Source organism: Pogona vitticeps, chromosome 5 (assembly GCF_051106095.1).
Source record: "Pogona vitticeps strain Pit_001003342236 chromosome 5, PviZW2.1, whole genome shotgun sequence".
Lineage (NCBI taxonomy): Eukaryota > Metazoa > Chordata > Lepidosauria > Squamata > Agamidae > Pogona > Pogona vitticeps.
In genome coordinates, this window is record NC_135787.1 from 41,917,299 (window position 1) to 41,931,410 (window position 14,112).

Here is a 14,112-nt window from a genome sequence, read left to right on the forward strand (position 1 = left end):
GGACATATTCTATAACTTTTTAATGAAAAAAAGGGAAAACACTAATTATACCTATTGCTTTCTTAGTACACAGCTTATTGCTTAGTCCTATAGCCCACAGTGGCACACATATTATGTTTCCTTTATCCTTCCTCATCTCTGAGTTATACTGCAGAGTTTCTTGTATGTGGATGGTATGTGTATCAAAAACAATTAAATATGAATGTCTGTGCTAACTGTATTGATTGATAGTGGGGCACAGAATCTTTGCCCCCGCATATATTTTGGAGTATAACTCCCATAATCACTTATTATGATCACGGTGAATGGGGTTGCTGGGTGTTTTGACCACTAATGGGATGATGCCTAATTTTAACATGCCACTTCTAGTCCCTTCAAGAACACTATGACCCTTACACAGTTGTGCCCCGCTTAACGATTGGCCCGCATTACGATGAATCTGCTTTACGACAATGTTTTTACAGTCGCAATTGCGATCGCAAAACGATGGTCTAAAAGGGGGAATTTCACTTAGCGATGATCGGTTCCCTCCTTTGGGAACCGATTTTCGCTTTATGACGATCAAAAACAGCTGATTGTCGGGTTTTCAAAATGGCCACCGGGTGATTAAAATGGCTCCCTGCTGTGCTTAGGGATGGATTCCTCACTATACAGGCACCAAAAATGGCCGCCGTATGGAGGATCTTCGCTGGACAGTGAGTTTTTAGCCCATTGGAACGCATTGAATGGGTTTCAATGGGTTTTTTAATTTTGCTTTACGATGTTTTCGCTTAACAGCGATTTTCCTGGAACAGATTATGGTTGTTAAGCAAGGCACCACTGTACCTCCTGTTTTCTTTGCCAGTCTGTTCCTAGAAAAAAGATTGAGCCTTTCTATTCTTGAGTATGTTCAAACCAGTTTTCTTCCTTTGAAAAAGAAAACCTAGTGCAGCACATTTATCTAAGCATCTTTCCTAGTTATGTCTTGTAAGGACCAAGCTTGAAAACAAGGTGTAGCGGAATGCAAAAAGGTGACGTCATTCCTGCCTGTCCATCACAGCAGCTAAGGGGGAGGAGGCAAGGATAGAGCAGGAGGGGCGGAGCTAGAGAGGCAGTTAGAGGAGTTGGAGAGACAGTTGGAGAGTTAGACAGGCAGTTGGAGTTAGGGAGAGTTAGAGAGTGTTAGGGTTTAGGAGAATGAAGGAGAGGGTTAGTGAATAGATCTAAGGGGGTTAGGAGAGGAAATTGAGAAGTTTAAAACACATTGAACAAACAGGAATGAACGTATAAACATTACCTGAGAGATATTGATTGAAAGCATACAGCAGCCCAAAATAAAAGTGATCGACTATATGAACCAAAATATATTAACACCTGAACCAACTCATATGTGATTTACCTTCTGATTTGATTAATAATAAAAGAACACTTAATTAAAACCTCTGCTTCCTAAGTTCTATGACCCTTAATGTTGGTAGCACCTGTGTGGGACATAAATTGGTATTAGGAGAATACCTGGTGGCAGCAAAAAGGGCGTGTGTACCTTTGTGAGGCCCAAAGAAACAGAGGCAACAAAGGGTTGATTGCCACACAAGGGAAAAAAACATTTTCAGATATCAGCTCCACACATCCTCCAGGCAATCACTATAACTATGTTTATTCAGTCTACAGTCTGAATACAGCCATGCTTGCTAGAGGATTCTTGGAGTTGTACTCCAAAGGAGTAACCATCAACAAGCTCTCATTGAGCAGGGTGTTGGATCTGATGGCCTTATAGGCCCTTTCCAACTCAATTATTCTATGATTCTGTGCTTCCATGATTCAGTTCTTTAAAAGGAGACCTGTATCAAGCCTGTATCAGGCTCCTTATGTTTCTATTCAGAAAGGGAGAGATTCTAGCAAAGGAGTACTGACTGAACTGAAATTTCTCCTTGTGCCTCTTTTCTGTGATCTCCATGACCTGCTCACTTGTAGGACATCACTTTTGAGCACTCAAAATAGTGGTGGTGGTGGGAAGAGGGTAGTAGCAGCAGCCTGATAAGCAGGAGTCAGAAGCCACTCATCACTCCTTTCATATAAGAATATGCAAAGCTCATGAAGTTATTCCCACACAAGGATATAAGGTCACTGCTCCTGCTTGCACAATGTATCTGGGTGGATTCCTACATAATACTACACAAAGCACTAGCAAGGGCAGTCACACAGAGAAAGTGTGAAGGTTCTAGCATTCCCTCGTCTAATGGAAGTGATTAACAGTGGAAAATTCTTGACAAGAGCAGCCCCAGCTATTCAGGACTGACACTAAGCAGAAGAAACTGAACAACAAATGATGTCATTGTAACATATAATGCATGTAATAATTTTTAGAACCCATTTTGCTCTTTTCATCCTTATGCCCATGAGTTTGACACCAGTGGGATTTTGTCATGGGAATGGCATCAGTCAACCTTTCAATAGAGATGATAGAGATGATGCAGAATGCAAGAGAGTGGCAGTGGAAGGAGCCAAACCTGGACACAGTGAGAGGTTATCCTCACCTGCATGTCTGGTGGCCACATGAGCCTTCATCTCTGTCTCTTCCATGGTAACAAAATCACAGGCTGTGCAGCAAATAGAAAACATCCACTGTTCTTTATCCACATGAAGCGACATATGACTGACAAACTGGACATTCATCTCGGTTTCAAATCCACACACATGACAACTGGAGATGGAAGAGAAATAGAAAAATTAAGAATCATGCTTTTAAGGAGTCCCATTTTGACAGATGAACATCGTTTCCCTTCATTCAACCTGGCCAGCTCCTCATTTTACCAACTTTGTCTTCTCCGTGCTATTTAAATTGCACTGGGATACTCTTTTGTCTGCTGAACTGCTCATGAACTGACAGCCATGCCAAGCTGATTAAGGGTAGGCACAAGGCAACAATCCCGAACACGCTATAATGATGCTAAATAATCATAAAGTTAATTAAAAACTACAGGTTCCAGATGCTGCACATCACCTAGCCATTTCCTTTGGGCAATAAGATGTGCTGCAGTCTTGCCAAGATGTTTAGTCAGGCTGCTGTGTGAACAAATGGAAAGTGTGCTGAACACTTCATGAGCAGCTCCCGAGCTTTGGAGAGAGTCCCATGTCAGGTTGGGCTCTCGTGCAGAGATGCCTGGCATTCTCAACACAAGCAAGCCAAAATGGGCTCAGGGATTCCTTCTGCCTAGCTGGGCGTGAGCTCTAATCAACCATGCAAACACAAGTGCTACCGAGAGACATTTTGCAAATAGCCCACCATCCTGCCAGGGCTGAAAGACATGCAAACTGGCCTTTAAAGTCCTAAGTGACCAGGGATCAAGGTATCTGAGCAATCGCCTCAAGAACTTTGCTCATTTTAAAAAACCTTTTCTTCCTTCTCCCACCCGTTTGGCTGGTAAGGCTGAGATAAACGATTTCGTGATCATAATGCCTAGATTAAGCAAATATTTTCCCCAAAAGATACACCATTGCCTACTTTTAAACGCTGCTTGGAAAAGTTACTTTTTGAGACCACCACTTCCCAAATCTCCAGTCATGCTGGCTGAGGATTTCTGGGAGTTGTAGTCAAAAAATTAATGTTCCTCAGCTCTCTTTTAAAATGGTATATTGAAAATAATTTTAAATGAGGACTTGTTTATACTGCTTATGCTATTTGTACTACCGTTTCTGTCAAGTTGTTTTATTATACATTATTTTTATGCTGCTTATTTTAAATTGCTGTAACCCGTCTTGATTTGTCTTTGGCTTAAGAAAGGTATAATATAATCATTAGTAAATATCCATGCATGTACTCACATGTACATAAAACTGACCTGACTTTCTTTATGCCTCAGTGGTTTTAAGGGTTTTTAAAAACCAATTAAGTTTATCTACAGAAACTACATGATCAGACACTGAACGTCTAATTTATATGATCAACCCTGTGGTTGGAATTCAGAAACCCATAGTGACAGCTCTAAATGAACAACTTTGAAGGCACAGTTGAATGCTGGAAAAATCCTTCAGTTTAATGAATTTAACTACATAACATTTGGGTCAGTTTGCATTGGTGTGATTTCCACTGTATACAGAGGAACTCTATGGCAACTGGATACATAGATGTTGCTTGCTATGCTGCTTGTGAGATGTTGGGAACTGTAGTTGGCTCAGCAGCTTAGATATCTGGCTGCAGAGCAGGAGTTTGGGAGTTCAGTTCCTCACTGTGCCTCCTGTGGGAAGAGGCATCCCGTGTGGCTTTGGGCAAGCTTCATAGTCCCAGAGTGCTCCCAGAATAAGGGAATGGTAAACCACTTCTGAGTATCCTCTACCTGGAAAACCCTGAAAAGGGTTGCTATAAGTCAATATTGACTTGACAGGACATGATTATTTATCACTATTAACTCCAAAAAACAACATTTTCATGCTCTCATTAGAAGGAAGATGGCATGGACCTCCTTCCATCTAATGACCCACAGTTTTTAGTTTGGTTCTGGAGAACTGGAAGACCTAAGGGGCCACATGTGGCTCATTTTACCCACACCTCATGTACAGTTACAGGTTACTTTGACATTCAGTTACAAAATCCTCATGGCTCTAATTCTGATCATTGCTGAGGTCAAGAGTAGGCAGGCCAAATACACCTGCCAGGTTCTTCCCCAGAAGAACCGCTGTGCTTTCCTTTTTGTTTTTAAGCAACCTGGCAGGCAGAAAAGACAGCCGGAGCCTGGTCTTGGGCTTGGCTTCCCACTGGGTCCTCACCTGTAGTAATAAGGGTGCTTCTTTCCATCACTGCCTTCGGAAGTGACAGCGCTGACAATGTCCTCAGTGTCTGTACTCACCAGCTTCACGGAATGGACAGTCAGGTGCTGGTTCAGGTTAGCACGGCACTTAGCAGCATATGGGCACAAATGGCATTTGTATTTTCTCTCTTCTGGAAAGAAACATTAAGCGCCTTGAGTGGAAGGGTCTCTCTCACATAAATACATATATCTGGATACAGTAAAGCTCCAGCAGCGTGCAAGGGCTCCTCATTATTCAGGGTCTGGAACAGTTATGTATTTGGATGGCAGCTCCCAAAACTCCTCAGCTAGTGGTGCATTCTGGGAACTGAAGTTCAGAAAAAGTAACTTTACCAAGTTCTATCTGTATTCTCTAACAGCTGGTGCACACTTTTGAGCTTTTTCTAATGCAGAGGCACATGGTCAGAAACAGGGTGCTCAATTCTCCTACTTTCAGCAGTGTGTGCAGCCTCTGCCTACAAAATGGCTAAACTTGGGCACAGGAGCTCCTTATATGTGAATTACTCTCCACAAGATGTGGATCACCATAGAGAAAATATATCTAACACACATGGAAAAAGATCCTGAGACATTGCTCAAATATCATTGATGCTACAAAGCAGCGCGCATTGCATTTACCTGTTCATTGTCCAGGTTAGTTTCAGACAATGATGGCACGTGCCAACTTTGGGCATGTCATGGTCTGAGCAGGGGGTGGGGTACATATCCTCCAAACTTTGGGCCATGAGCTGCCTATGGGTCCAACCAAAGCTTTTGAGTCCCATTTGTTTCAACAGGAGTGTTACACATATACTGTACTGGGATATCTCTCACTTGACATCTGTGGGGTTTAAACTTAACTCAAGGCTGTCACATACTCATTGTTTACAAGTAGAAAACAACAACAACCCTGAAAACTCATGACTTGACTGTCAATTGTTTGTAGATATAATTCAGAAAATCTAAAACAATCCCTCGTGGACACAATCCAGTCTGGGTGATTGCAAACCCTATACTGTACTTAAACACTAGTTCACTTATAATGGTCAGTGGTACTTTGAAGTGTCACATCTCAGCATGTATTTATGTGAAACCACAGCGCCGAACTATCTTGCAGTAAAACAAGAAGGTAGAAGCAGCCTTATTCCTTCTCTTTGTTTTTCCTCTATCATTCTTCCTTTTTCTACTCTAAGGGTGGAGACATAGATGGAAAAGAGATTTTGTCACCAAGAAGACAAACACATTCGTTTCTCTTTACTAGTGTGCAAAAATTGCTAGCGTGTGCACAGGCATGCTGCATACAATGCCTTACAACATGCACAGCGCCAGCACAAATTTGCAGCTGAACTAGGCACGGAGAGAGTGAAGAATTATAAGAATTTGCTTCAACCAGAATTTAGTGACCTGGGAGACACTGGAAGGTGACAGAAAGTGACACTGACAAATCTGCCTACTGCTGAACCAAAAAGATGGCCATACATGCTGGCAGAATGAATGTTGTTGTACAGCTGTCATGTTTCAGTCGGGCTGTCTGCCTCACTAATTATACTTTACACAGGAAACAATTTTAAAATAAAAAATTATTTTGGGATTGAAAGGCATGGTTTTCTTGGTGACATAGGTCCAGCAAATTAGCAATGTGCATAAAACAAATGCAATGTATTTGTTATGAACGCAGTGAGGTTGCTTTCAGATTGGCCTCTTTATTCTTCCTCGGGAAACTGAAATGTTAACCTATCGATTCCTGTGAATTCAGATTGAACTCTTCATCTATTTCTAATGTGTAAGATGGACTGGAACAATCAACCTAAGCCACCTACATTTAAGGAAGGCTTGTATTGCTTTCAGAGGCAGAAAGGTGCAAAGCAGGAAACCCTCTTATTTTCAATTTTGTGATGTCTGACACTGAATCTCTTGGCAAAAAGTCCTTACATTAGGTCAACATAAATATCCCTTGCTTTGTAAATTAGTGGATCAACTTTTAAAATGTTTTCTTATAAAGTTAGTTGCTTTAATGCAATATAATACAGCTGTGCTACCGTAAATCTCTTATTTAAAACAATGTAGTTGCATTAAAATTTCACATCAATTTTATATAAACAATAACTGCATAGTATTACTCCAGAACAAATCCTTCAGAATCTTTCATCAGGCATAGATGGTCAAAAGAAAATTAAACATGATTGCCTGTTGTTACATATTCACATTTGATGCTTTGTTACAGTTGCTTTGAAATAATGTTTTATTACCGGGAAAAGGGTAACAGTTTAATTAGATGTCATCATTACTAAAACTACTCAGCTCTTTCTCTTTTAAAGGAAAATATATGGCTGATTCTATACAGTACCTTGGTATAATTATACATGACAGAGGATGGCAGGAGTGTACATGGGCTTTAAGTGGCCACTACAAATTGTGATTGGCTACTTTTTACATTTTTTTACTAGGAAATCTGGTCCACAACCCCAGGACCAGCTTTTCTACAAGGAAAGAAGTCCAGGCAGGAAAGTATCTGGAAGATTCTTCTGTGTTTGAATTGAGTTTGTTTGTTGGTTTCTTGTAACAAAGTTACCCCAATTGACTTACAGATACAATTCATAGAATATTCAATAGTAGTCTGGTTAAACAAATGTACTACTTTCTCAAGGAACAATTGGGGCTCTCTACCAGTATGCAAAAATTGCCGAAGTGTGTGTGCATGCACAGGCATGTTGCATGCCATGATTTGCAGTATGTACAAATATCAATACACCACACATGCCTCACAAAACTGATACTGGTATAATTTTTAGAAGGAGTTAATTTCTTCAGCACTTACTGGAGAATGATCTGAACCCAGATATTCAGTTTTTCCTAGCAGGTCATCAGCATTGTTCCCCCTGCTGTTTTGCAAGAGCACCTCTGCATCTAATCCTACGGCCCAATGTTTTTAATTTACTGGATCATTGTGTTTCTGGAAACTTCAGAAATCAGCTACAGATATAGGAGCCTTATCAGCAGCTTTCTTGGAAAGCTACCTGCAAAAAGTGAGGGATGAAAAATTAGGAGCTCAACCCTGCACCCACAACTCACACCTGTAGGGGTTTGTCTACTGCTATGAATATGACATTTCCTCACATGTGTTTTCCCTCTAAGTGTTCTGGTACACTAGCAACAGGGAGTAAGCTAGTGTGGGGAGTGTGGGCCACTATGGAACAGTCACACTTTATTAGAATGATCTAATAAAGCCTGACTGTTAAATGGAAATGGCTCCTGTCAACATCATGAAGTGGCTTCATGAGTATATCTATGAAGATTCTCAGAAATTCAAGTGAGGTTATCTGGAAGTTGAGTCATGACAACTGGATTTCTTTCTTTTTAGGTTGAAACATTTCACTACTCATCCAAGTAACTTCTTCAGTATATCCTCTATGTTGTTTTCACTTCCCCCTGGTCTGAATAGGCTCCTTAGAAGGACAAAGGACTGGGGGTGGGAGATAATCCCACTTCTGCAGTCCTTCTCCACTCATTGTCATGGGTCGTTAACAGTCGTTAACAGTGGTCTTTCTAGTGTGTGTGGTCCTGATCTTTCTGGGGACAGATGAAAGGACAGCATGATAAATAGAAGATAGATTGTATCTAAGACTTCCACCCCCTTGAGTGAGAGATTTTCTATATGTACATGTATGGCCTCCCTGACCCCTCTCTCACACCACCTATCTTCTTGGTCCAAAATAAGTACATCTTGGTCATCAAATGAGTACACTTTGTCCTTCAAATGAAGGAACACAGCTGATTGTGGTCCTGAGCCATTGCCCCTCCTGTGCTGGGCCATTCTCCTGTTTAGTGGCTGTTTGGTTTCTCCAATGTAGCACTCCAAATACTCCTCTTTGCACTGGAGTGCATATACTATATTGCTCTTGTTGTGTTTTGGTGTCCGGTCTTTTGGATGGATGAGTCTCTGACTTAGTGTGTTTGTGGGTTTGAAACGCATGGGTGTGTGGTGTTTACCGAAAATCCCTTTGAGCTTTTCAGACACAGAAATATTTTTTAAAAAAAATAACTGATGCAGTACTTTAGCAATTATCTACATATAGTAAAAAAAATCCACTTCCCCACCCTCTGCTGAGTAGTGGAAGTGATTAATTTGCCAATATCCTGACGTGGCTTTCTTATTGTGCCACTTCACCATATTGACAAATTCAAATTGGGAAGATTATTTTGGATCAGTTTCAGCTATCACACATTCTGGAACTGATTCAAACCAGAGTGGTCCCACCCACACCAAACAAAAGCAGAAAACCCCTATAGGGACCAGAAAGGTGACAGTAGAAACATTCTGGGGTAGACTGGTGCATTTTAGCAAATATGTCTGATTGCTGTATTTAAGAGTGCACCAGTCTGTCCCTGCAGTGCTCCAAACAGTGGGCTAAATACCCATGTAGTCAGCCCCTAAACTGGCAATGGAGAAAGGGAGGAAGATAGGACTCTGCAATGAGTTGAAGCGGGCCTAGGGAACTCCAGTTGCTGATTTTTAAATTATTTCATTACAATCATAGCAAGAGAAAGATAAGAGAATTCTATTTAAAGGTTTTAAGAGTCCCATTGTTTGTGAGTATTGCAAAGTGTACAGAGGATAGATTAATCCACCGTTATTTGCATGCAAGAAAAGTTTATTGTTGCCATTAAAAAAAGAACTCAGTGCAACTGTCCAACACTATTTTTTAAAAAAGAAGTTACCTGTGTGCAGGGAGAGATGTCGGGACAACGTCTGCTGTCGGCCAAACACTTTTCCACACACATCACAGGGAAAGAGCTGGTCATTAAATTTCCAAGGTGGCAACCCATTTCCAGCCTCCAGCCCTATCTTCTCTGTTTCTATTCCCCAAAAAAAGGAGAAAATACAGTTCTAGTATTAATACCTCCAAGGCATTTTGGATTCCAAGACACTTCATGTGACAGGATATGCCATGGATGACACAATGCTACTCTCCCACACTCTTATTCATGGTATATGGTTGAGCTCCTTATGGAAGTGCTGATCAAGAGTCTCATATATTACAATTTCTTTGCTGCACAGATCATACTGGCAATACTCCCTTAATTAAATAGAATGGTACTCTTGTTAAGAGACCCCATGACAATCATTTTGAAAGCAAGGCTACAAACAACTCGGTAAAGTGGTGTTAAGAGTGAGGTAATATTAGGGATGAGATTTTTTTTCTTTTTTGGACTACAACTTCCAGAATATCCCAGCCAACATCATGCCAGTACAGGCAATTTGTTTTACATTCTTGTATCAGGTCAACAAATACAGTCTCTCTTATTGTAATTACAGGCCTCAATTTGTATTTGTTCTAAAAGTTATTCCCATGATAATCAAAGTTCACTTTTGCAGCCTGGATCCTCTCATTGAGATGTAGCTTTTCCAATTGTCCCCTTGTTCCCACCCACCCATAATATTCTGTAAGCCTTCTGCAGCTGTCCCATACTTCCTTAAAGGAATTTTATGGAATGAAGATCTGAAATGCAATACTTCAGGAGGACAAAAAGCAGAAGTGTTTCCAGTAAATTTCTCTTTGAGGGTCCAGGATATTCTTCTAAATCTGGTTTTGGATAAACTACCAGCATTCCTGCGTCTCTAATGTGGCTGAAGTCTCAGGATCATACTCCCAGGTGTCCTACAATGCACGCACAATGTGCAAAACACTTTCCTTCTTTCAGAGCTCTTGAATAGTACTTTCAGAAAATGAGGACTTGTAGACTCAGATAAAATCACGAGGCCACTCACTTTCTTGTTATGTAATACCAGAAAATGCTTTCCTCAGTCATTATGCACAGTTATATAGCACCTAGCTCATTCCTCTTGTTATCCAGTGCCTAGAAATTATTAGAGGACTCTTTTATTACAAGAGCTAAATTACCATTTTTATGTTCAGCATGGTTTGGCTCAGTTTGGGTTGGGTTACGTTTATAAAGGTAAAGGTAAAGAATAAAAATAATGGATAAGGTTTATCTGTGTCCTTGAGCTTGCTTTATTCAAATAATAAGATGGCTGCGTTAATTGTACCCTAAGGCCTTTTGTTACTGTTGTTGTTGTTCCTATGTGTCTTAATGTCTCCATTCTTAGTAAGGACTTTGTAAGGCATGGCTGTTTTGCATAACACATTTAACTAACTATGTTATTGGCTATTTCTAATACATTCATATAATTTCTAAATTCTAACACACATATACAATAACTCAAAAGTTATAACGAGGAGAAATCTCCTCACATGAACCTCATCTGCTAACTGAATGGTCACACGTTACTTCAATACCAATCTTAGATTGTGAAGCTTCTGTGGCAAAACTAAGAGTGGTTCAAATGTGACCACCTGCCAGACAGGTGTCACACCCAAGAAACTTACTGAGATAGTTAATGGTAGTGATGAATGATGAAACACAAGGTGTGCTTCCATCTTGCCTAAAAGACACAATAGTAAGAACTTCACTTTAAAAAACTTTTTGAGCTCTGTCTATTGCATAAGATAATTTTTCAGCTAGTTTCCAGTTGCTTTCTCAAATAGGAAACTAGAGCATGTGACAGTGTCTCAACTCTAAAGATTTCTACCCGAGACATACAGCATAACCAATACCCATTTCAAGCTGGTCTCAGGAATGGTTATAGGATGGAGACTGCTTGTTATACTCCATTTCAGTTACTCCGATTTGCTCCATAGAGTGCTAAATAAGCATTCCCTTCTTTCTCAAGGACTAGGAGGCCGCAGACCCTCACAAGTCTGGGCTTTCCTCCTCAGGATGTGTGATGTCTTGCATCCCTAAGTTCATGGGGTATTCCTCTGGAGGCCCCTCCTCATCTTCACTAGAGGACTCCTCCAGCAAAGGCATAATAAAAAGTCCTTTTCAGTGGTCGCTCTTAATCACACACCGCCCAAGGAAGGCTAGCTGGGTTGCTTCTCTGCTGTTTTTCCACAAGCATGCAAATGCATTTTTATTCAGACAGGCTTATGGTATATAAAGCAGTCTATTCTTGAAAGAGGTTTAATTGATTGGGTGCTGTATCTTTTAATTTTAACTGATTTGTTTTTAATTTCAAAATATTGATTTTAATGTGTATGCCAGTATTAACTACACTGAGCACAATTTTAGGGAGAAAAACAGGATATTGTTTATAGTGGTGCCTCGACTTACGAATGCCCCTACCTAAGAACATTTCGACTTACAAGCAGCTCCGCTCACAAAATTTTGCTTTGATTTGCGAGTGGAGCTTCAACCTAAGAACAGAAAAAGGCAGGGGGAAAAAGCAGGAAATTCAAACCGTTGCTAGAGAAGAGGCTGTTTCTTTGTAGCTCTTTCGTCCCAATGGTTAGAGTAGGGGGTCAGGGAACATTTGTACTCCTGTGGTGTGGGAGGAGGAAGGAGAGGCGGGGGCGGCTCTGGATCGCTGCCGGGCGCGGGAAGCCGGTACAGTACACTCTCTGCCCATCCCTGGCACGGGTCTACTCATGACTAAGGCCCGCCTAAGGTGCAGGTCTACTCATGAGTAAGGCCCACCGGAAGTGCTGGGCTGAGCTGGGGCACGCGGGTCAGAGGGGCTCCTCTGTGGACGGGGTGTGCAGCGGCGGCGCATGAAGAGGAAGGAGAAGTGGGGCGGCTCCAGTTAGCTGCCAGGCGAGGAAGCTGGTGCGTTACCTGCCTGTCCCTGGCGCAGGTCTACTCATGAGTAAGGCCCGCCGAGGTTTTTTGAAATGCTGGAACGGATTAATCCCGTTCCCATGCATTTCCATGGGAAATGGTGCTTCGGCTTACAAGCATTTCGACCTACTAAAAGACAGATAATCTAATTTGGAATCTGATTGTTACTAATGAGAATGCTAGTTGGATCATCTTTGAAAAGCATCCTGTGGTCAAGGGGAGCATTATCGAAGAGGCTCTTTATGTGGGAGTCACCCACTGCATCACTGTGGATGGCAGCAGCTGAGATAAATGAACATGAACATCTGAGAGGAGGGTGTTATATGATAAAATTATTATATGTAATAAATAAATAATTCTTTCCTGGCCTGACTTCTCTTTCTAGGGGGTGAAAGCTGATTAATAAGAAGAAATAAAAACGTCAGATCTGACTTCAACTGAAACAGTGAAGCACAAAGCTGCTTGCTGGTCAGGTGTCTGACTATGGCCCTAGCTGAAAGAAAAGCAAAAACTGGACCACACAGAGTGTGTAGGGAAAGGGTGGTCTTGGGAGCATGTGTGCAATCTCCCCCAAAGCTTTTTCTGCAGGCCCCAGCCCTTCATTGGTTTCTCTCTTTGTGATTTAAAAAAATGAATGCCAGAAGTGGCCATTCACCTTTTAAATAGGTCAGTAAGTCTCTTGCACTATTAACATTCCAGAATACCAAATTTTTGCAAGAGGAAGAAGACTTCTAGCCACTTCTGGTTGTTGACCAGTCTTCCTCACCCCTTTCTTTGCAAGATTTTGGGCATTTGGGGCAGCACTCCAGGGTTCTTAGAGGTACCTCTGGACCCCGTAAAGTTGCCCACCCCTACTGCAGAACAGATCCATATATCTTCCTAAGAGGAAAAGCTATTTCTAGCTAAGGATGAATGTCAGACTGCTCAGCTAGCCAGACAAGAGTTTTATTTTTTTCTCCAATTCCCTCGTTGAGACTATCACACAATCCTCCCTTGCTTTAGTTAAGCGACTGTCCTGGAGAAACCATCCCCCCTCAGTGCTTCTTGCCATTGTGCACTGCTGTTACTTTTTGACTCTAACCCTCATGCTGGCTCAAACAATACCTACTGGGTTACCTGCAGCAGTGCAAGGTGACCAGGGTGAATATTAGATTGCACCCCACCTAATCACAACAGGAGGAAGCAACTGGCAAAGATGCTATACTGCCATTTCCCTTACCATCGAACCACTGTGAGTGATATGAGCAGCAATGATGCAGCTGGAGCACTGACATCCAAGACCTGTGGTGTTATGAATGCCGCCCCCCCAGCCAACTTCTAATAAGGGAAAGAGTATAAACAACCTGTGGTCCAAGGGAGGGAGGAGTGGTAGGTGTATCACCCAAAATTTAGAAGTGAGGAACCCATGAGGTGCTTCTGATACTGGAGCCCACATGGCCTACCTAGACTAAAAGTCAATGCTGAATATGCTTATGGTTTCCCCAAGAAACTAATAATTTTGCTGTTATGGATCCAGCCCATCATAGTTTTATTGGCAACATTTTAACACCTACAGAAGGGAATCTTGTTTTATGATAGCAGTTACTGCTGTGCCTATATGTTCATGAAGCATCATTCAACTACTCTGCAACACAAAATGTGCAATACTGTATTGAGGAGATTAAGTTAT

At 41.5% G+C, this 14,112-nt stretch overlaps 1 protein-coding gene and 1 long non-coding RNA gene across 9 annotated transcripts in view; one reads left to right on the forward strand and one right to left on the reverse strand.

Moving 5' to 3' along the window:
• Positions 1-14,112, reverse strand: part of ZNF827 (zinc finger protein 827) — a 132,501-nt gene that overhangs the window by 7,265 nt on the left and 111,124 nt on the right. For 7 of the 8 annotated variants that reach the window (XM_073001599.2, XM_020783028.3, XM_078394743.1 and 4 more), the window contains exons 9-11: positions 9,486-9,623; positions 4,747-4,918; positions 2,517-2,683 (exon numbers count right to left, since the gene is read on the reverse strand). In XM_073001599.2, the coding sequence (XP_072857700.2) occupies positions 2,517-2,683; positions 4,747-4,918; positions 9,486-9,623 (477 nt within the window). The remainder of the gene's footprint in view (positions 1-2,516; positions 2,684-4,746; positions 4,919-9,485; positions 9,624-14,112) is intronic. The other variant, XM_020783029.3, reaches the window with a different exon arrangement.
• LOC144589633 (uncharacterized) lies at positions 988-1,390 on the forward strand. Its single transcript, XR_013545874.1, has 2 exons — positions 988-1,090; positions 1,188-1,390. It is a non-coding gene; the product is annotated as an uncharacterized LOC144589633 (long non-coding RNA).